The sequence below is a fragment of the Parasteatoda tepidariorum genome, chromosome 3, assembly GCF_982258835.1.
Source record: "Parasteatoda tepidariorum strain Cologne lab strain chromosome 3, Ptep-v5.0, whole genome shotgun sequence".
NCBI lineage: Eukaryota > Metazoa > Arthropoda > Arachnida > Araneae > Theridiidae > Parasteatoda > Parasteatoda tepidariorum.
In genome coordinates this window covers 87,022,642-87,040,982 of record NC_141757.1, presented here as the reverse complement: position 1 = coordinate 87,040,982, position 18,341 = coordinate 87,022,642, and the positions used below count along the sequence as shown (strand labels likewise).

The 18,341-nt window shown below is 29.2% G+C and overlaps 1 protein-coding gene across 1 annotated transcript; it reads left to right on the top strand.

Annotated features, from left to right (window-relative positions):
• The first annotated feature begins 83 nt into the window (after positions 1-83).
• On the top strand, positions 84-15,210 carry LOC107453009 (uncharacterized). The gene is made up of 6 exons (XM_016069665.5): positions 84-1,970; positions 4,167-4,307; positions 7,499-7,728; positions 8,605-8,835; positions 10,481-11,524; positions 13,140-15,210. Exons 1-6 carry the CDS (start codon positions 503-505, stop codon positions 13,452-13,454), a joined length of 3,429 nt encoding a protein of 1,142 aa, XP_015925151.2. The 5' UTR covers positions 84-502; the 3' UTR covers positions 13,455-15,210.
• Positions 15,211-18,341: the final 3,131 nt, after the last annotated feature.

Below are 18,341 nucleotides of genomic sequence, written 5' to 3'. Positions count from 1 at the left end.
ACAAATAACGATTCTTATCTTCAATAACATGCTAAATATTTGAATCGTTTATATTATTTTATTTATTTAACTCGATTTAAACTGGCAAACAATCTGGACTCCAAATTCCTTGGTTTGTTTTTGTTTACAACTTGCATTAAAAGTTCATTGCCAGAAAATAAAAAAATAGTTAATAATTACAAGTGGTAAAATACTTCATCTTAATCTTCAAATAGCATAAAAAAATACATAGCACATGCATTAAATGTTGTATTATTATTTTTTGAAATAATAAATTTTCATCCTTAAAAATTACAGAAATCTGTTTGGCATTCGTAGCTCAAAAGGAAATGCGAAACTAATGTTTACAGTTTGCAAAAGATAAATAAAACGAGAAGTATTACTATAACATCTTACTGAATAGAATACTCTCAAAATTTGAAGTCGTAAATTAAAGCCATGTTTAAATAAGAATTTTAAGTATTTGATTAAAGGAGAACTAGATCATAGAACAAACTATATCATGGCGGACAATGAACCACAACAAGCCCTCATGGTAAACGGGGATCTCACAGTAATTAATAATATTTCGAATTCCCAGTTATCCTCAGATCTTCAACAAAAAAACGATGAAGTAGTATCAACATCTGATATTTTACAAAGAGCTTTTGATGAAGCTGGGGGATTTGAACAAACTTTATTAAATCGACCTAGCGATCCCAGTTCTGTGCAAGAAAACAGTCAACATTTGACTGATCATTCATACATTCACACTAATTCAAATGCTGATTCATCTATCACCTCAACAGATAGTCAAGATATAAATCCAGACTGTAATGATTCAAATAAGGAATTGAATTTACCCAATATTCAGTTTTCAAGCGATGTTGATTTAAATGTTTCCCATGGGTTAGAAACTAGTTTTACAAATGAAACAACCAAACTTAATTTGTCTGTCGATAAATTAAAAATTGTGGAGAATATTTTAGCGAAGCAGATTATTACCACCAGCAATACAGTAACTCCATTGGATCCTATGTCCTCTAATAATTTAGTTATAGAATCAGAGAAAGTAACACCTTTGCCATCTATTTTAAAGAAGAAAGTTGAATCCTTTTCTTCAAATGCTCCATCCTCATCCTCGGATAGTGTAATTTCCCTGAGATTGCCATTGTCTGAGAATTTAAGTAATTCTTCCTTAGGATCGCTTAGGAATGAATTACCAATAAAAATAAGTAATTCTTCCTTAGGATCTCTGTGCAGCAATGATTCTGCTGATTCTGTATTTCCAAGTGATTCAAGTATTGTACAGAACCCAACTGATCAAAGTTTACAATTTGTTTTAAAACCAGATATTCAATCTACAGCTAATACGTCATCTAATAATGCAATTCATGTCACAAAGGTACTAGCAAAGCCAACTAATGCACCTTTAGGTTCCGTAGGAAACCCTATACAAATAATTCATAACGGAACATCATATTTATCTACACAAATGTTAAGTCAAGCACAGCTGCAGCAAATAACTCATGTTCTTCAGCAACAACAAGCTAAAAAGCTAGCAAATGGCGGCAAATCCTCAATATTATTCGAGCCAAATACTAGAACTCGTATTGTTTGTAGAGTCGTTCAACCATCAGAATTACAACAAAAATTATCTAAGCCCGAGACTTCTAAGGCTAATAATTGCCTTCCTGCAGTAGGCAAAGGTCGAGGACGTCCTAAGGCTAAAGACAGATCTTCCCAAGATGACGAAAGGAATAGCAGTTTTTCTAAAGAAGAGCGAGAAGAGAGAAAAAAGCATCGTCCCCGGACTAGATCGGGCCGTATATCGAAACCACCCAATCATTTAGCAAAAGACTATAAAAGGATTCATCCTCTAGATTTAAATGAAGAAGTTTATGATGACAGTGATGGAGGCTATTCTGATTATCACGTGAGTGATGATGAAGTCAAACAGAAAGAAGCTAAAGCAAGTAGCTTGCCCCCAGGTGAATATTTTGTATTTTTGCAACTTTTCAATTATCTGTATGTAGTTAGTTAAAAATAACATTGTAAAAACTTCTGTTCAGCAGTAAAATTTTCTTTGTAAATTGGCGATTTGCATACACATTATAATCTAAAATTTGTCTTCAATTATAACAATACCAGATCAACTTTAATGTCACAGAAAGTAGGTTTGATTTAAACAGTGTATTCAGTGCAGAATAAAAGATGGGAGAGAATTTCTCACCCTTTCTCAAAAACAGGGTGAGATTTCAAAAAGTTAAGTGAGATTTCTAAAAATTAAAAAAATACGAATAGACTTGGAAAAAAATTTTTATCTTTATTTATGATAAATTTTTCACATCTTCTAATATAATATTTTTGCTGCATCATCATATGGAAAATGTTCTATATCTACTTTTTCATCGGCTATTATATTTATTTGGCTGAAAAATATCCGTATTTGTTTCGTTTTGACCGTTTCTACCGACATTTGTTTAATTTTCATTTGTCCGTTATGGAGTAGAAGATGTCGCCTTAACAAGGTATTTATCCATCTTACATTCATGCATAAAAAATGTAAACTTCTTACATGGAGAAACCTTACCTTTGGTGAACACGTGGTTGCAGAGAAATGTGTTCTGAAAGGGTTTCGGAAGGGGGGGGGGTGTTCTGCTGTTCCCACTGGTTCTGAACAATACTGATAAATAGGGAGGCTAGATAACAAGGACCAATGTTCAAAAAAATGAAAGACAAACAGTGTATTCATTGCAGAAAAAAAATGGGAGAGAATTTCTCATCCTTTCTCAAAAACAGGGTGAGATTTCAAAAAGTTAAGTGAGATTTCTAAAAATTAAAAAAACACAAATAGACTTGTAAAAAAATTATTTCTTTAATTATAATACATTTTTCACGTCTTCTAATTGAATATTTTTGCTGCATCATCATATGGAAAATGTTCTATATCTACTTTTTCATCTGCTATTATATTTATTTGGCTGAAAAATATCCGTATTTGCTTCGTTTTGACCGTTTCTACCGACATTTGTTTCATTTTCATTTGTAGAAGATGTCGCCTTAACAAGGTATTTGTCCATCTTACATTCATGCACGAAAAATGCAAACGTCTTACACGAAGAAGCCTTACCTATGGTGAACACGTGGTTGCAGCGAAATGTGTTCTGAAAGGAATTCCGTGGTTCGGGGGGGGGGGGTTCTGATGTTCGCACCGGTTCTGAACAATACTGATAAATACAGAAGGATCGATGTTCAAAATAATGAAAGATCAAGGAAGAAAAGTGAAACGGATTTTATTAAAAATGGCAAAAGACGAAATTTTTTCCAAAATTCGTGCATTTTGAAATTGATTAGTAGAGTGCGTGAACTTCTCGCGTTAATAATTTTTTATTGCGAGAAAAGAAAAAATTATGCGAGATTCTGGCATTCTCGTGCTGTAGTGAAAACACTGTTTAAATTTACTTTTACTAGTCAGCGAAATTTACATTTACTGATATATTAAACAAATAGAGCAAAAAGAACTACTGCAATTTAATTGGAGTTGAAAGTTTAATGAATGTTTAATATCAATTTATTCATAAAAACTTTTCATGGGACATACTTTTATAAAGATTTCTTATTAGTTTTATGTAAGTTTAATTATTTAATATGAATTTAATTATTGTAATTTAATTAATTTGTAAAATTTAAATATAGTATTATTTATAAGTCAGGGTTGTCACAGGCGACCAAAATGCGACTATTTGCAACTATTTTCGGCATGAGGCGACTCTGGCAACTTTTTTTTTTGCCTAAAAAGGCTATAAAAGCAATTATTTTCAGGAAAAAGAGAATATTGGGAAAATTTTCTGTGCTCCTATTGATATTTTTTTAGCATCTGCATCTGATGGGAGCTTCTGAACACAATGATTTTTTTTTTCTTAAATAAGAAATTTTGCAAATTATGAATTGCATATTTGAGTCATCAGTTTTTAAAGCGCTCAATTTGCACAGACCTCATTACAAATAAGAACAAAATAAATTCATTAGAAAAATAAAACATTTATTTAAAAAAATTTTTTTTTTATTAGATTGTCTTTAACTTTTCAATCTAAAGAAATTAATAGAAGTAATTTTTTTTTAATAAATGTAAATAAAAAAGTCCTACTAATTTGTAACATTTGCGTATAATTTATTTTCCCTAGGTGTTACGACAGCTAAGCCACGTAAATATTCTTGTGTGGTATGTGATAAAGCCTATATTGGCCGTGGTGGCTTGTCTCGTCATTATCGTTTAAATCCTGGTCATGGTAGCTTACCTGAAGGTGAAGATGCTAGTACTCAAGGTAATATATTTTTAAAAGAAGTATTTTAAATATTTTTTTAAATGATTTGGAAAGAGAACATGCATTATTAAAAAACAATATTTAATTAAATTGTTAATGGTGTAAGTTCAATAAGATTATTGTTTGCCTTTCAAAAATTTTATTTTCATATTTTTAACCCTTTATATCTCAACAACTCTGATTTTAATAAAAATTACTCATACATTAGAATGCATCATTCTAAGCATTTCTTCAACATTATGCAAAATGACAAAGTGCTTGTTGCATTCCTGCAACATTGTGAAAAATGGCACTAAGATTGAAAGATTCAAAAATTTTAATTCATATCAAAATTTTTAAATCAGTTGTTACTTTTGTTGTAACAAAGTCCTACACCACATTTCTCACAAATAGTTTGTGTAAATCCTTTGCATTTTGGGTATTTGCATCTGACTCTTTTGTTAGCCCAATTTCTTCTTGGCGCACTGGTTTTGGCCGACAATCGCCGAAATCGTCCTTCAAAATTTATTGGGGCAAGACACAGGCTTTTTGTGTATGTTGCAGATATGCAACATGGTGATATAAAGGGTTAAATGACAAATTTTTTTTACAATTTTGTGTCAATTTAATAAAATTTTGGTCTTGTCTTTATCATGATATGCATAAACATGTAAAATGAACATCTTAAAAATGATTTCAAAAGTTCAGTTTGCTTCACATAGAAATGAACCCTTTTCCTTTTTTATAGTTTTACTCCATGACTTATCTCTTGTTTGCTATATTTTATACTATTAGTAGTTACGAATATTTTGATATCTCTGGCAGAATTTAGTACAGATTTTGTGAGCATATATTTTTGCTATTGCAGGTTATACATTAATTTTAACTTAGGTTACAATTTGTGTACTTATCAAGGATTTTGTACTTTTAAAAATTTTAAGGATTTTAGAAATTTTTGGTTTTTTTGTAAAATTTGATATTAGAATCAATAACTTTAGCAGGATATAAAAAGTTTTATCCGATTGCATGTTTTATGTGTATTTTATACATTTTATCTATTTATCTGAATACTGTTAATCCTTTTTTTCTATTATGTTATGATACTTAAGGTTTTTGTGCAGATTTAGCTCGAAAATTTTGATTCTTGGAAAATCAAGTACTGAATCAAGAAGATTGCTGACTATTGTAGATTTTTTTTTAAAATTTTGTTTACAGATTTTAATTCTACTTTATTTTTTACCTTTCAAATAAATTTTACTGTAATTCCTGTATTGACAAAATGAATTATTTGTTTGTAGTTAAAAGCAATCTTAGCAGCATTCTTAATAAATTCGGATAGTTAATCTTTATATAAATGTAATCAAATCTAACCATCACTTGATAATAATGACTCTTGTCACTCCAATGAAAATGGTTGTTAAAATGTGATACCATAAAAATAATCTGAACATTAGTTTTTAACTTTAAAAAACATTATTTGTTGTTAAAAGGTAATATGAATTGATTGCAAAGTTTCATGCTGCGAGAACAAATATGGCTATATGGTACCAAACTCAAAATGCTTTAGAAGATTATTTCTAGTGCTGTGAAAAAATATCTTAGTGATTATGAAAAAGTATCTCTAAAATTTGGTTTCTGTGATCATTATTTTATCCTAAAAGAAGAAAATATGCTATTCAAGTGGTACATCAGATGCATTATTCTTATTATTACGTTATATATGGTGCGTAGCGTTTTTAAAAAGTGCTTTTTTCATGAGGTGTTTTTAAAAAATGCGTAATTTTCCCTTTTCGAAAACGAGATTTTTTTCTTTACCATGTTGATTTTCGCTGTGTCTTATACAAAAGCCTGGTTTTCACATTGTTCTATTTAACATTTTCACAATTCATTCAACTACAATCCATTTTGGCATACCATCAGTTCGTAATGTATGAAGGCGCCAATCTCGTTACATTGATGAAATACTTGAGAGTCCGAATGTTTGTCTACTGAGCTGGATTCGGTGAGATTCTTGCACTCTTATGTGCAACTCTGCTGCATTTTGCAAGATATTCTCAATTTCAGACTTCATTTCATACACTCTGCAATTGAACTGAAAAATCTCTATATCTTTTTATGGTGGCTAATATAATTAAGAAAAGAGTTCTTTGTCAGAAACTAGTTATTTTATCATGATCATTTAAAGCCTTTGAAAATTATTTTGCATTTTTTTAGTGTATATAGTGTTTAAAAATATTTTTTGAATGCTTAAAAAGTATTTTAAAGGTGTTAATTTTTTATTGAGAGATTTGACTACCTACCCTGTTATAGATTCTTGAAGATTATTTATTCTAATTTTAAAGTTACCTAACTTTAAAATAAGAATAAGATAAGAATGATAAATAAGATTTATGTTTTTAAAAAAGCTATATCTTAGATTAGAATATAATGCAATATGTAAGGAACGATAGTATTCAAAAACTTGCTGAGATTTTAAAATATTCAGTGTTTTCTCAACAACTCTTATCAGTGGTATGACTGTACATGTAATCTTATCAGTGCTAGCGAAATACTATAAGAGGTTGGCTTTAACAAAAATGCTATCTTTTGCTATTGATTACTTTGTATTTTTCATTCAAGTTTTTTGCATATGAAGCAATTATAAGGTCATTAAGGAAAGTTTAATAAATTAAAAGGCTGCTTCACTATCAGATCGATGTGTAAACTGTAATAATTTCAAATAGATAAACTGTACAACCAAAATAATAACTTAGTAAGGCATTTAAAAGTAAAGCATTCTCACAACAGCCTATTATGTGCCAGGAGTTCATGGAGTTACAGCTCCATACTTTTAGTATCAATGGCATGATGGTAGCAAGTGGTCAACACTGCACACTAACTGTGAAAAGGCATCTTGTGATTCAAAAAAAGGTTTAACCTGTATTATAAAGAAGCAAGTGTTACTGAAGAAATTTTATAATTTTTAAAAAATCCTACTGAATTTTTTTAAAGTTTAAATTTTTTTTGTTATTAATTTATGATAAAATCAAAGCAGGTTTTTAGTTTTTTAAGGGAATAGATTAAGGTCTGTATACTTTAGAAAGTTTTCCTTAAACTGAGAATGAGTTATGATAGTTGGTGAAAAATATTCATAACTATCATGTATATTTCAATGAATATTTTTTCAAACTATCATGTAATATGTTCAATTCTCACATAATAATGTCTTTTAGATGAAAATTCAAACAGCTCAATGGCTTCATCTATTTTAAGTAATTCCGGCAGCAACACAAATAATCAAAGTATTCCAGTAATTCCAACTCCAAGCAGCACAAAACAAGGGCCTTCGATACTACAAGAAGCTCTGACACAAGATAGTTTCCCTTCGGAACAACAGAAGCCTCAAGCACCAGTAAATGAGATAACTCCCCCTATCGATAGAAGAAAATCTAAATTAAAAGAAGTATGAGTAACCTATTTCTACTAATTTATTTTCATTATTTATTTTTTTAAGCATATCATATTAAGTAATACAATATAATTATTTGTATCTACTTTGTTGATAAGTCTTCGTCAGTTAATTATTTTTATTTTTTTTTAAAAAGAAAAAAAGATATTGGTCATTTGAACCACTAAGCATCAATATGTACTGTTTCATAGACAACATTACTGGTCCACTTTTTCAATTATTCTTTCAATGAAATGTATAATTTACAAATTTTCATAATATTTCTTATATTAGTTTTAATAGTATTAATTTAAAATTTAATTTGCTTGTAAACACTATTGCTTAAATAGTCTTATAAAACATATGAAATTAAATTAAATGCATTGAATAAACCTAAATGAAATCTATAAAGTTTTATAAATGTGTTTATCAAATTTAAGTTATTTTAAAATCCAAAATTTAAATAAATAATAGAAAATGGGCCTCCTAGATCAACTAAGGAATGATGGAAGAGACAGGCAGAACTAGGAAATTTGAAAATTCCTTATGTGAACTTTATTTATTTCACAGACAAAGAAAATTAGTTTCTGGAATTTTAAATTATTCTTTATAATTTAAAAATGAATCCTTCTTGAAAGCAATTTTTCTTGTGTTCCACGTATTCTCAGAAAGTATTTCATGATTTTTAGAAAACAAAAATTGTAATGATCCTTATAATTAAAAAAAAAATTATATCTTTCTTTTTATAAAGATAATTGGAAATTAAACTGTTTGATTATAAGTAAATAAATCTTAAGGTTTATAAAGGCATTTTATTATTTGTGAAGTTTTAAAATTGATCATGTATTAGAAAAATGTTAATCAGCATCAATATTTTTTCTCCATCTTCAGATTTTGAAAGGCTACTCTACTTCTGAATTAGTTGATGTTCTATTGCCTAAATTTGCTGAAGAGGTTTCAACTTGGAAGTTTTTTACTACTAAATGCCATAGAGAAACAGAGGGTGAAACTCTATTTGAAATGCTAAAAGAATTTGAGAAATTCCTTACTCCTATGCAAAGAGTGTCTTGTTCTTGTTTGTCTCGAGCATCTGAAGCAGATCGTGGAAAAACAATTATCAATGTATGATAATGTTTTTATTTTCATAAATTTTTTTAATATCCATCTGACATTCAATATTAAGAAAACTGCTTTTATTTTATTGCAACACAAGGATTCAGTTGCTAAATGTTATGAAGCATTGTTATTCAAAATTAGTTGTTATTTCTAAAGACATTTGCAGAAGCCAAGTCCGCCAAGCGCTTCTTTAAATTATTGACCTTTTGTGAATCAAGTTAGGAAACCGTTTAACAACTGCTGGGTGAAGTGTGTCTTAGGAACCCCGGAGATAGATGGCAGCACCACTCATTTGAGAGGCCACTTCCTCAATTCAGACATAGACCTGAATGGGAAATTTTTTTTCTCCAGATCCCTGTACACATCGTACAACTCAGCTTTTGTTTCCTCAGATTTTATGAGCACGTATATTGCATGTACTTGGTAAGTTTTAGTGACTCCTTCAGATCGGAAACTCCGCTCCCCGAATTGGAGTTCGATTTTCTAATCACTGGGCTACCAGGGCCCTTCAGAATTAATAAAGCATGGAGATAAAAATTAGAGGAATAGGCATAACCTCTCAAGTGAGTGAATAGTACTGGAACCACCAAAATGTTATGCATCAGAAACATTACAATGAAAGCAAGTGTGATTAAAGTATTATTGAACAAGTATTGTATTGATACCGTGTACTGCATTTAATCAAATTAAAAAAATTCAATAATTAATTTACCACTGAAATCTGTAAAATTTAAAGACTTTGAAGAATAAATTAATGACATATAGTTAATGTAAGATCCTTTCCCTAGAAATCTTAATTAAAAAAAAAGTCATTTAGAACCTTCTTCAAAGCTCTTTGTGAGAGAAGATGCATTGTTCTAATGAAGGAGAATTATATTATCTTTCTGTTGCTTCTAAATAAAAGAAATATCAGTTATTTAATAATAATTTACATTTTTATCTTGCTCTCAGTCTTTCCTTACCTGCTTTGATTGTAATTTCTTATAATGTGAATTTTTCATAATTAGTTCAAATGCTATTCTAATTGCAAGCAATGTATTTGGGCTCAAAAACTATATTGCACGTCATGCCAGCGCCATGTAAAAACTGTGATCGAGCATGCTTTTTTTATCCTCTTGTGCCTGACTGTGCATGTAAATAATTAAAAACATATAACAAATGTAAAAATTAAGTTCCTCATATATAATAATATTTTTTATAATAATGAAAGTATATTATTATTATAAAAATTGTTAAAAGATCTGATGGAACAGAAAAGCAGTACCAAAAAGGAGAAAAAAAAAGAAAATTGTCATTAATAATAGTATTTCTTTGTTAATAGTGTTTACTCTATCAATACTTGATCATTAATAATACTTTCTTTTATGAATACTTTTGATTTATGCTGATGATTAAAAATATTATGCAGATATAATGTTGTTGTAGGTATATTGCTGTTGGCATAGTTTTTCCCCATCAGAATTTAATGGGTACATTTATATATTTACATGTATAAGCAATCACAAAAGATATTTTGGCATGTAAAAGTTTCATTCAGGCATGTTTTTTGTAGATTATCATGCCTGATGGTGCATGTAAAAATTTTGAGATTTTTTTAGCGCTCTGCACTGTATTACAAACTTTGTTTTAATAAATGTATTTGTATTTTTAGATAACTAGTCAACGTCTTGCTGAAGTTCTAACTCTTGAAAAAGGATCATACACTGTTAATAGTACAGAAATGGTAGTAACAAACTTAAAATCAATTGATTTTCGTCTTTCAAATACTGTGCCCTTGTCAAGTGCGGAATCCGAAGTACCGAATCACCCATTGCATAGTTTCCCCAAACGAAAGCGATTGGATCCCAGTGTTGTTGATGTGAATGCTGGCTTACCCGAACAGATATTGAGTGATGCCCAAGAAAGCAATTGTCTGGATTTACCTATGTCTGAAGAATCATTTTCAGAAACTGCTGATTTTCATCATCAACAAACTAATCTCTTAAATGTTTGTGTTGCTAAAGGAGCAATACAAAATGATTTAAATCACAAAAACTTATTTGATCTCAATAGTTCTACCATTGTAACTCCTAGCTCTTTATCATCTGGATGTTTAAGTGCAGTAAATTCATCTGATTTACAAAAAGGGATTCAGCTACAAAACATGCAGGTTAGAAAAATTCGATTATTGAATGCAGCACTGCAAAATCAGACATTTTCAACTGCAGCTAATGCAATGGCTCTTAATGGGCTTGCTTTATCATCTAATAGTATTCTTGGTGGTTTGACCAGTCAAACACAAGTAAAAGATAGTGTGGCAGTCCAACATCAGGAGGATTTAGTGAGCAGTAGTTCTGCTATAGAAAATAAAGCCTTTCGTGCTATAGGCTTAGAATCAGCCGCTGGTATTTTTAATTCTTGTCCAGAGTTGTCTCAAGCAAATTTAATAGATACTCATCAATCATCTTCAAATGCTGAGCCTAATTCTTCGTTTGTAAATTCTTTTCATATAAACAATAGCTGCTTGCCTGCAGATTCTCATAAAGTTTCAGTTCAGTCAGATGTCCAAGAAAACTTAGCTAATTGCCTAGTTGTTGCAGATATTGCCCATTCCTTGGAAAATCCTAATACTTCCATTAGTGAAAGTGATATTCAAACATGTGTATCTGCTGGTATAATTCCTGCTAGTTCCCATCCAGTGGAAAGACAGTTTCAGGTATATTTTTTTTTCATTTTATTTAAGACTGGTTTTACTTAAGATGTTTCATTCCTTGTGATAGAATTCAGCTTTCAAAGGAATGTGGACAGAGGGGAAAAGTTAAACATGCTTTTATTATTAATATTTAATTTTCACGAATAAATTGATAATTGTATTTTTTTTTGGCTAGTTTTTTATTCTGGGCACATCTCAAAATGCATGTTTGAGAAAATAGACCCAGCTTAAAATGCATGTTTAGGATAATGAACGTAGCTTAAAAAGCATGTTTAAGAAAATTGACAGAGCTCAATATGTGCTTCTTTAAGAAAACGGATGAAGCTTAAAATGCCTGTTTAGGAAAATGGACGTGGCTCAAAATGCATGTGTAAGGAAATGGTCACTGGTATAATGAACATGGCGTATGATTCCATTTTTCAAATTTCTCTTATGATTTTTTTAAAGAAAAAACTAATGAATCTAAATAAGTTAGTTCATGATTTACATGTCGTGTATTTGCCTAAATCACTTGGTACTTTTTTTAAAAACTGGTCTTTTTTTTCTTGAAAGATTTTTAAAATCAACAGTTGATTTTACAAGGTTGTCACAGGTCCTATAAATTTGTAATAAATTAAACTCAGTGGCATGACAGCCCATGGAGGACCAAGACTTCTGTGCTGATTCCAGTTTTCTTGACCTCAGGCTGTAGGGTGCAAGAGCAGATGTTTCAGCTGGGTGTTCAGTAGAACACGGAACACCCAGTGTTTAGTCTCCAAGCATATTTGGCTTGGTACTCATTTTATTGACCCACTGAAGAGATGAAAGGCCGAATCAACCATGGAGGTCTGTGGATAGAATCCTTGACCTGAGGCACTTGAGAGTGAAGCACTACCACTTAGGCATTGGGCTAAATTTGTAATAGTGAAATTAAATTTACGTTGTAGATTTTTAAAAGCCACTTAATAATAAAAATCACGTTTAAAATTTGCTTTGTTTAAAAAATGAATTTTTTCTAAAGGAATATTATTTGAAAAAAGGGAAAAACAAAATTATTAGTATAGCTTCCAGTTTTAAAACACACCACATAAGCCATGGCTCAAAATATAAAAATTTTTATGACCTATATTTTATACATATTTTGCTAAAAGTGTTTTAAATTGATACATAATGGCTACTTGAGTTTAACTTTAGTTATAAATAACATTTCAAAAAGCATATATTTTTTATTTACAAGTATTTTATTAAAACCATGTCTAATTTAAACTGATAAAATTTAAAGTTTTGATATCTGCTGAGTTTTGCTATCATAATAATTTTTAAATGAAATTAAAATTTTTATCATAGACTGATTAATATATATAGAATTAAATTAGAAAAGAGTAGTACAATAAAATAAACGAAACATAAATGTGATACAGTACTTCTTCAACGTGCCCCCTGCAGGTATTTATGTTGGAGCTTTTCTGTAAATAGCTGTTTAACAAAACAAAAGTGCTATTTGTGTCCCAAAGGTCACAGGTTAAGCTTTAGTGCTTCCTCAGGTTTGACTTCGATTTTTTTAATTTTGTTTTTAAGCTACTTATTCAAATTATTTAAGGGTATTATCATTTTGAGTTTGATTTAATTTTTATCATAGGTTACTTCAACTGATATTGTTTCTTCTGACAATGTGAAGTCCCCAGAGCAGGCTGTACTTAGACAATTAATGCTTCCTGATGGACGCATAATTGGTGTTTGGTCATCTGTAGATAATGCAGATAAGGCATCAAATGAACAGATTTTACAAGGCTTTTTGCCTGGCAATTTAATTCTAGTACAAAATTCAGATGGATCTATTCAAGTGCCTCAAAATCAAGGTGCTGCCTTGGAAACTTTGCAAGCCTTAACCTCAGCAGATTCAGCAGCATCTGACGAAGCAAGGTCTATCGCACACACCTCTGTTAATATGTAAGACTGTGTAACATTGGTTGTATTGTTATTGTGTCACATTGTATATGTTTATTTATTTATTTGTTATATGTTGTGAGATTTTTATGAAGTGTTTTTAAAAATGTATATAATTTGTTTTTAAGCGACAAAGTTTTAAAGTACTTTGTAAATATTTATTTGTAATATATTGTATAATAATGCCTCATTTTGGTGAAAAGTAGTACAAATGTTTGTAGTTCAAGCTAAAGAGTTTCTTCAACTGAAAAAATATTGCTTTATTTTCTGTTACATTATGCTATTTTCATTTATAAAAGTTGCACTGCAATATTCTTTTATTTTTCTATTGAATTTTCTGTCACATTTACTTGTAAAAATGTTATTTATTTAATTAGTGTATTAATTGTTTTAATTTTTATTATTAGATGCAAAAATTACTTGCTTCTGTGCATTTTGAAGGGAAGTTTTCTAAATTTTTAAATTGTGTGAAATTGCATTGTTATTTATGTTGACGTGAATACTATTTACGTGAATACTAGTGTAAGTTTTAACTTAGAGGATAATTTTATATGATATACTTTCATTAACTGATTTTAAAAATAGTATCATAATACTGATCAAAAATTACGAGCTTACATAGTTTGAACTCAACTTTTTGATGTCAGTTTAGTTTTAGTACTGTAGATTTTATTATTATTTTTCATGAATTCATTTATATTTCATTTTGAGATTCATATTCAAAATACAAATGCCATAAAGTTAATGTTTTTTCCAAACAATTTTTAATATCGGATCATTATATAGTTTTAAAAAAGTTGCAATTTATTTTAAACCTTTTATGCTATTTTTACATAGTATAGTTTTTGGTATTTATTTCTTTTTATTGTAACATCGAGTTTATAAATTTATTTTACATTTAAGTAGTAAATCTATCAATAGTTCAGTAATAATAATGTGGGATTTTGAAATCCTTCTATTTGAAAAATTTTTATTGTGCAAACTTTCATGTTTACTAGAAGAATCATTTGTGTTATTTGCAAAAATTTTTTCTTTTCCCCAAATAACATACACACAATGATAATATACATAAGGAAAAAATTCTAACATAATGTCATTCTTATTTCTTTGCTGAAATATTGTGTATTTTTATGAATCATAATATAAGGCCAAATCATTTTCATCTCCCTTATTAAAAAATCTACCTTAGAAATATACATATGATAATCCAACTCGAATTCACCACCTTACTAATTGCAATAAAATCTTAAATTCGGAGAAAGAAATAGTGTTTTGGTAAACGAATTTTTTTCTATGAAAAAGGAAAATATACATTCTCCTAGATCTTGGAAATTACGTCAATAGGAATATTTTTGAACAAATATTTTTTTAATTTTGTTCAAAGACAGTAATTTCCTTCAGATATGTCGCATAACTAATTAGAATTATATTAAGTTCAGATAATGTAAGTAACAAGAAAGATTTATGTAGATGTAAACAAAGGGAGAGAAACTTAAAATAAAGATTAACACATTCGTTGCCGAGTCACGTGATATAGCGTGACGAAACTCTTTCCGACAGTTTGTGTCAATAAAGCAGATTAAATAGTAACTAGATGCATATTATCATCCAACTATGTTTGCAAAAATTAAGTTTTCTCATGACAATTACATATTGTTTATGAAAATAAATTTATTGTATAACTTAAAAACTAAAATGGTTGCTAAAATAAGAAAATCTAACTTTGATTTTTTAATGATTACAATAGCATGAGTAAAAGACAAGTGGATGAGTAAAAGATAAGGGAGACAAAAGAAATTCTTTTTATAAAAAAATAAACGACTTGAAAAGAATGAAACGTTTTATTTAAAATGAAATATATTTATTTAAAAGATAGTCAAAGTATATAAAAACATGAATAATTGCTTCAGGTTTATCGTTATATTGCTGCTCTAGTCTAAGAAGTTATCAAAAATTAACGCCAACCTATTTTTATTTCTTTTCCTCTAAGATGATGAAGCATCTACATTTTTAATCCTCTTCCCCAACTGTAAAATTACTATTTGAATTTGCATTTCTAAAATAGCTCAATTTATAGTAAATTTGTATTTTGACTTAAAGTTTCCTGTGGGAAAAAGAATTAATTATTAAAATTTGTTAATATTTGCCTTTTGAAGCTAATACTTTTAAAATTTGGCTAACATTTTTGATATTTGGCTAATTTACTGGCTAATAATTTGAGGTCCTTAGGACGGGCCCTGCATATGTTTATTAAATAAGTGTTAAATACTAAAAAAAAAAGGAAAAACAAATATTTGGAAACAAATTGCCAATATTTTTTTAGACATGAAAGAATAAAATTATTTCTGCTGCATTATTAATGTATATTAATATTACTTTGTAATCAGTACATTAATATTGATTTTACTGGACATTATAATCAGTACATAATTATCCATTTTACTTTTATAAATTAAGCCAAATATTTAAAGGGGAAAATTATAAAAATTATAAAAATTGAAAGGGGAATTAGTTTTGATCTTTTATTTTTTTAAAATGAAGTATGTGTTGTTTATTTAGTTATTTGGGAAAAAAGCTTTCACTTTATAAATTTGTATTAAAAAAAATTGCATTTGACCTCATCTGTGTAAAGCAATTTATCCTAGATCACAAATCTTAAAAATTATTTTAAACTTATTTGAATTTATTTCAAAAAATAACTATCCCTGTTTTTTCAGTGAAATAATTTTTAGCATAATTTTGTCGTGTCTTTATTTTTAATGTATTTATACTGCTGGTGATAGTTGCTATTGATTGCAACTTTAAGAAGTTTCTACATTTGTTATTTATAGTTAGAGGAATGTTTTATTAAAAAAAAAATATTTTATTTATCTTCCGTTACTTAATATTGCACCCTTGTACTTTTTAATCAACATTTTATTGTGACTGTTATATTTGTTTATTCTACCAACTTAGTGAATTAACCTTTTTGCTGCACATGTTTCCAAATGTTTACACTGTTAAACAAAATTATGCTTAACTTTAATTTAATAATAATAAGAATAAATGTTTGTAATTTTTCCTGATTTGTTATTATGAGGTGGACAGTTGTTTGTGAGAGCAATTACCCTAATCTTCCTGTTAGAATTCTAGTTATCCTATGCATCTTCACACCTTTGTTTTCTGCTGAAACAGGGTTGAAGCTTCATCATTCCAGATATGTAGTAGAAATCAATGGTTGTACCGAAAATTGAGTGTAGGCTTGACAGTATAGGGTAAAATTAATGGTTGCCAGTTCTTACTGAATATAAATGGTAAAAAATCAGTTTTCTGTCCAGTAAAGCAAACTTGTCAATCCTAAAATGGAGGGTATCAGCTTAAGGATTGTCTTCTTGTCTTGTGGTCAAACAAAATTTAAAGAACTAGTTCCATATGCTTTAATCTATCATAAACTGAATTCTATCACATTCAGTACAGCTCTCTAATTCAATTTATTTTTAATAAATAATAAAAACAGTTTTCTTACTGAATAAAATGGTAAAAAATCAGTTTTCTGTCCTGTAAAGCAAACTTGTCAAGCCTAAAATGGAGGGTATCAGCTTAAGGATTGTCTTCTTGTTTTGTGGTCAAACAAAATTTAAAGAACTAGTTCCATATGCTTTATTCTATCATAAACCGAATTCTATCACATTCAGTACAGCACTCTAATTCAATTTATTTTTAATAAATAATAAATTTTCAATGGAAATACCTATTAAAAATTTAATGTATAAATGTTATGCTACTGAAAAAAAAATTTATTCTGTATGCATAACAGTATAAAAGTTTCTTAACAAACAGTCTTCATTGACCAAATCAAACTTACTGTTTGGCTAGTACCACCACCAAGATGGTAACTTGAATCTAAATTTGTCTGTGATATTCTGTTGTAATTAATTGTAATATGATTTAAATTATATTAACAGTACTACGTCAGTGATTTTGTTATATTGTGCTTTTAAGGGGATTGGAAAAGCAAGGTATAGACGTATCATGGGTATAGCATCTTTCAAATGCTATACGTCATGGTTGAGGATAATGACTGCCATTATAAAATAAACAGGATAATGTACAATAAATACTGTATAGTGTGACTTTGAGGAGAACTCCTCCAGACTAAAAGTCTGGGGCTGTCTGTTGCTATGGTAACAAGAGAGAGCACATCTCTAATGGGGGTGAAATGGAGGAAAGAAGGTGTCGATTGGTTTCCTCACTCTGACCTATGTCAAGATTAAGACAAAACTATTCACCCCACACCCTTATTCAAAGTTACTTTTCCTCGTTACCATAGTAACCGCCACGACGCGAGACGGATGTCTGGAGGAGTTCTTCTGAAAGCCGCTCTATACCTTATTGCACATTAAAATTAATAACTGATTACAACTATATTCTTTACTTCTTTTTCAACTGTATGAAATTGATCAGGAAAATTATCCTTGATGCAGGATGATCAGTGGCTTCATGTCCTTGCCGTCAGTTCACATCTCTATCCAAAAATAGTTTGTTTTTGTTTAGGTATCCTAGTATGAAGGGATTTTTATATTTTAAATTAAATTAATTAGAAAATCATATTAATATTTTACTAAAAAAATATACCCCCCTCCCTGTGAAATTTTTGAAAAAATAGTGTTTAAACTTTTGGTGGGTATGAAAAGGGTGATAATATTTGAAGTACTTTATAATTCAGTGTTTCTCAACCTTAATACTGTGGCTTACCAGTGTACTATGTGAGATACTCACTGTAAGAACTCTTGACAATAATTAAGGAGTAATTAAGGAAGCTTGGGTTCGGTAATTTATACAAATGCTGATTTTAAAATATTTGATTTGATGAAAATTTTCATTTCAACACGTTTTTATTTTAATTGATAATGTT

Bases quoted from the DNA above. Each gene is read 5' to 3' on its own strand.
- LOC107453009 (XM_016069665.5), top strand. From the start codon at position 503: ATGGCGGACAATGAACCACAACAAGCCCTCATGGTAAACGGGGATCTC. The intron at 7,729-8,604 runs GTATGAGTAACC...CTCCATCTTCAG, and splicing joins GAAAATCTAAATTAAAAGAA to ATTTTGAAAGGCTACTCTAC. The intron at 8,836-10,480 runs GTATGATAATGT...TTGTATTTTTAG, and splicing joins GTGGAAAAACAATTATCAAT to ATAACTAGTCAACGTCTTGC.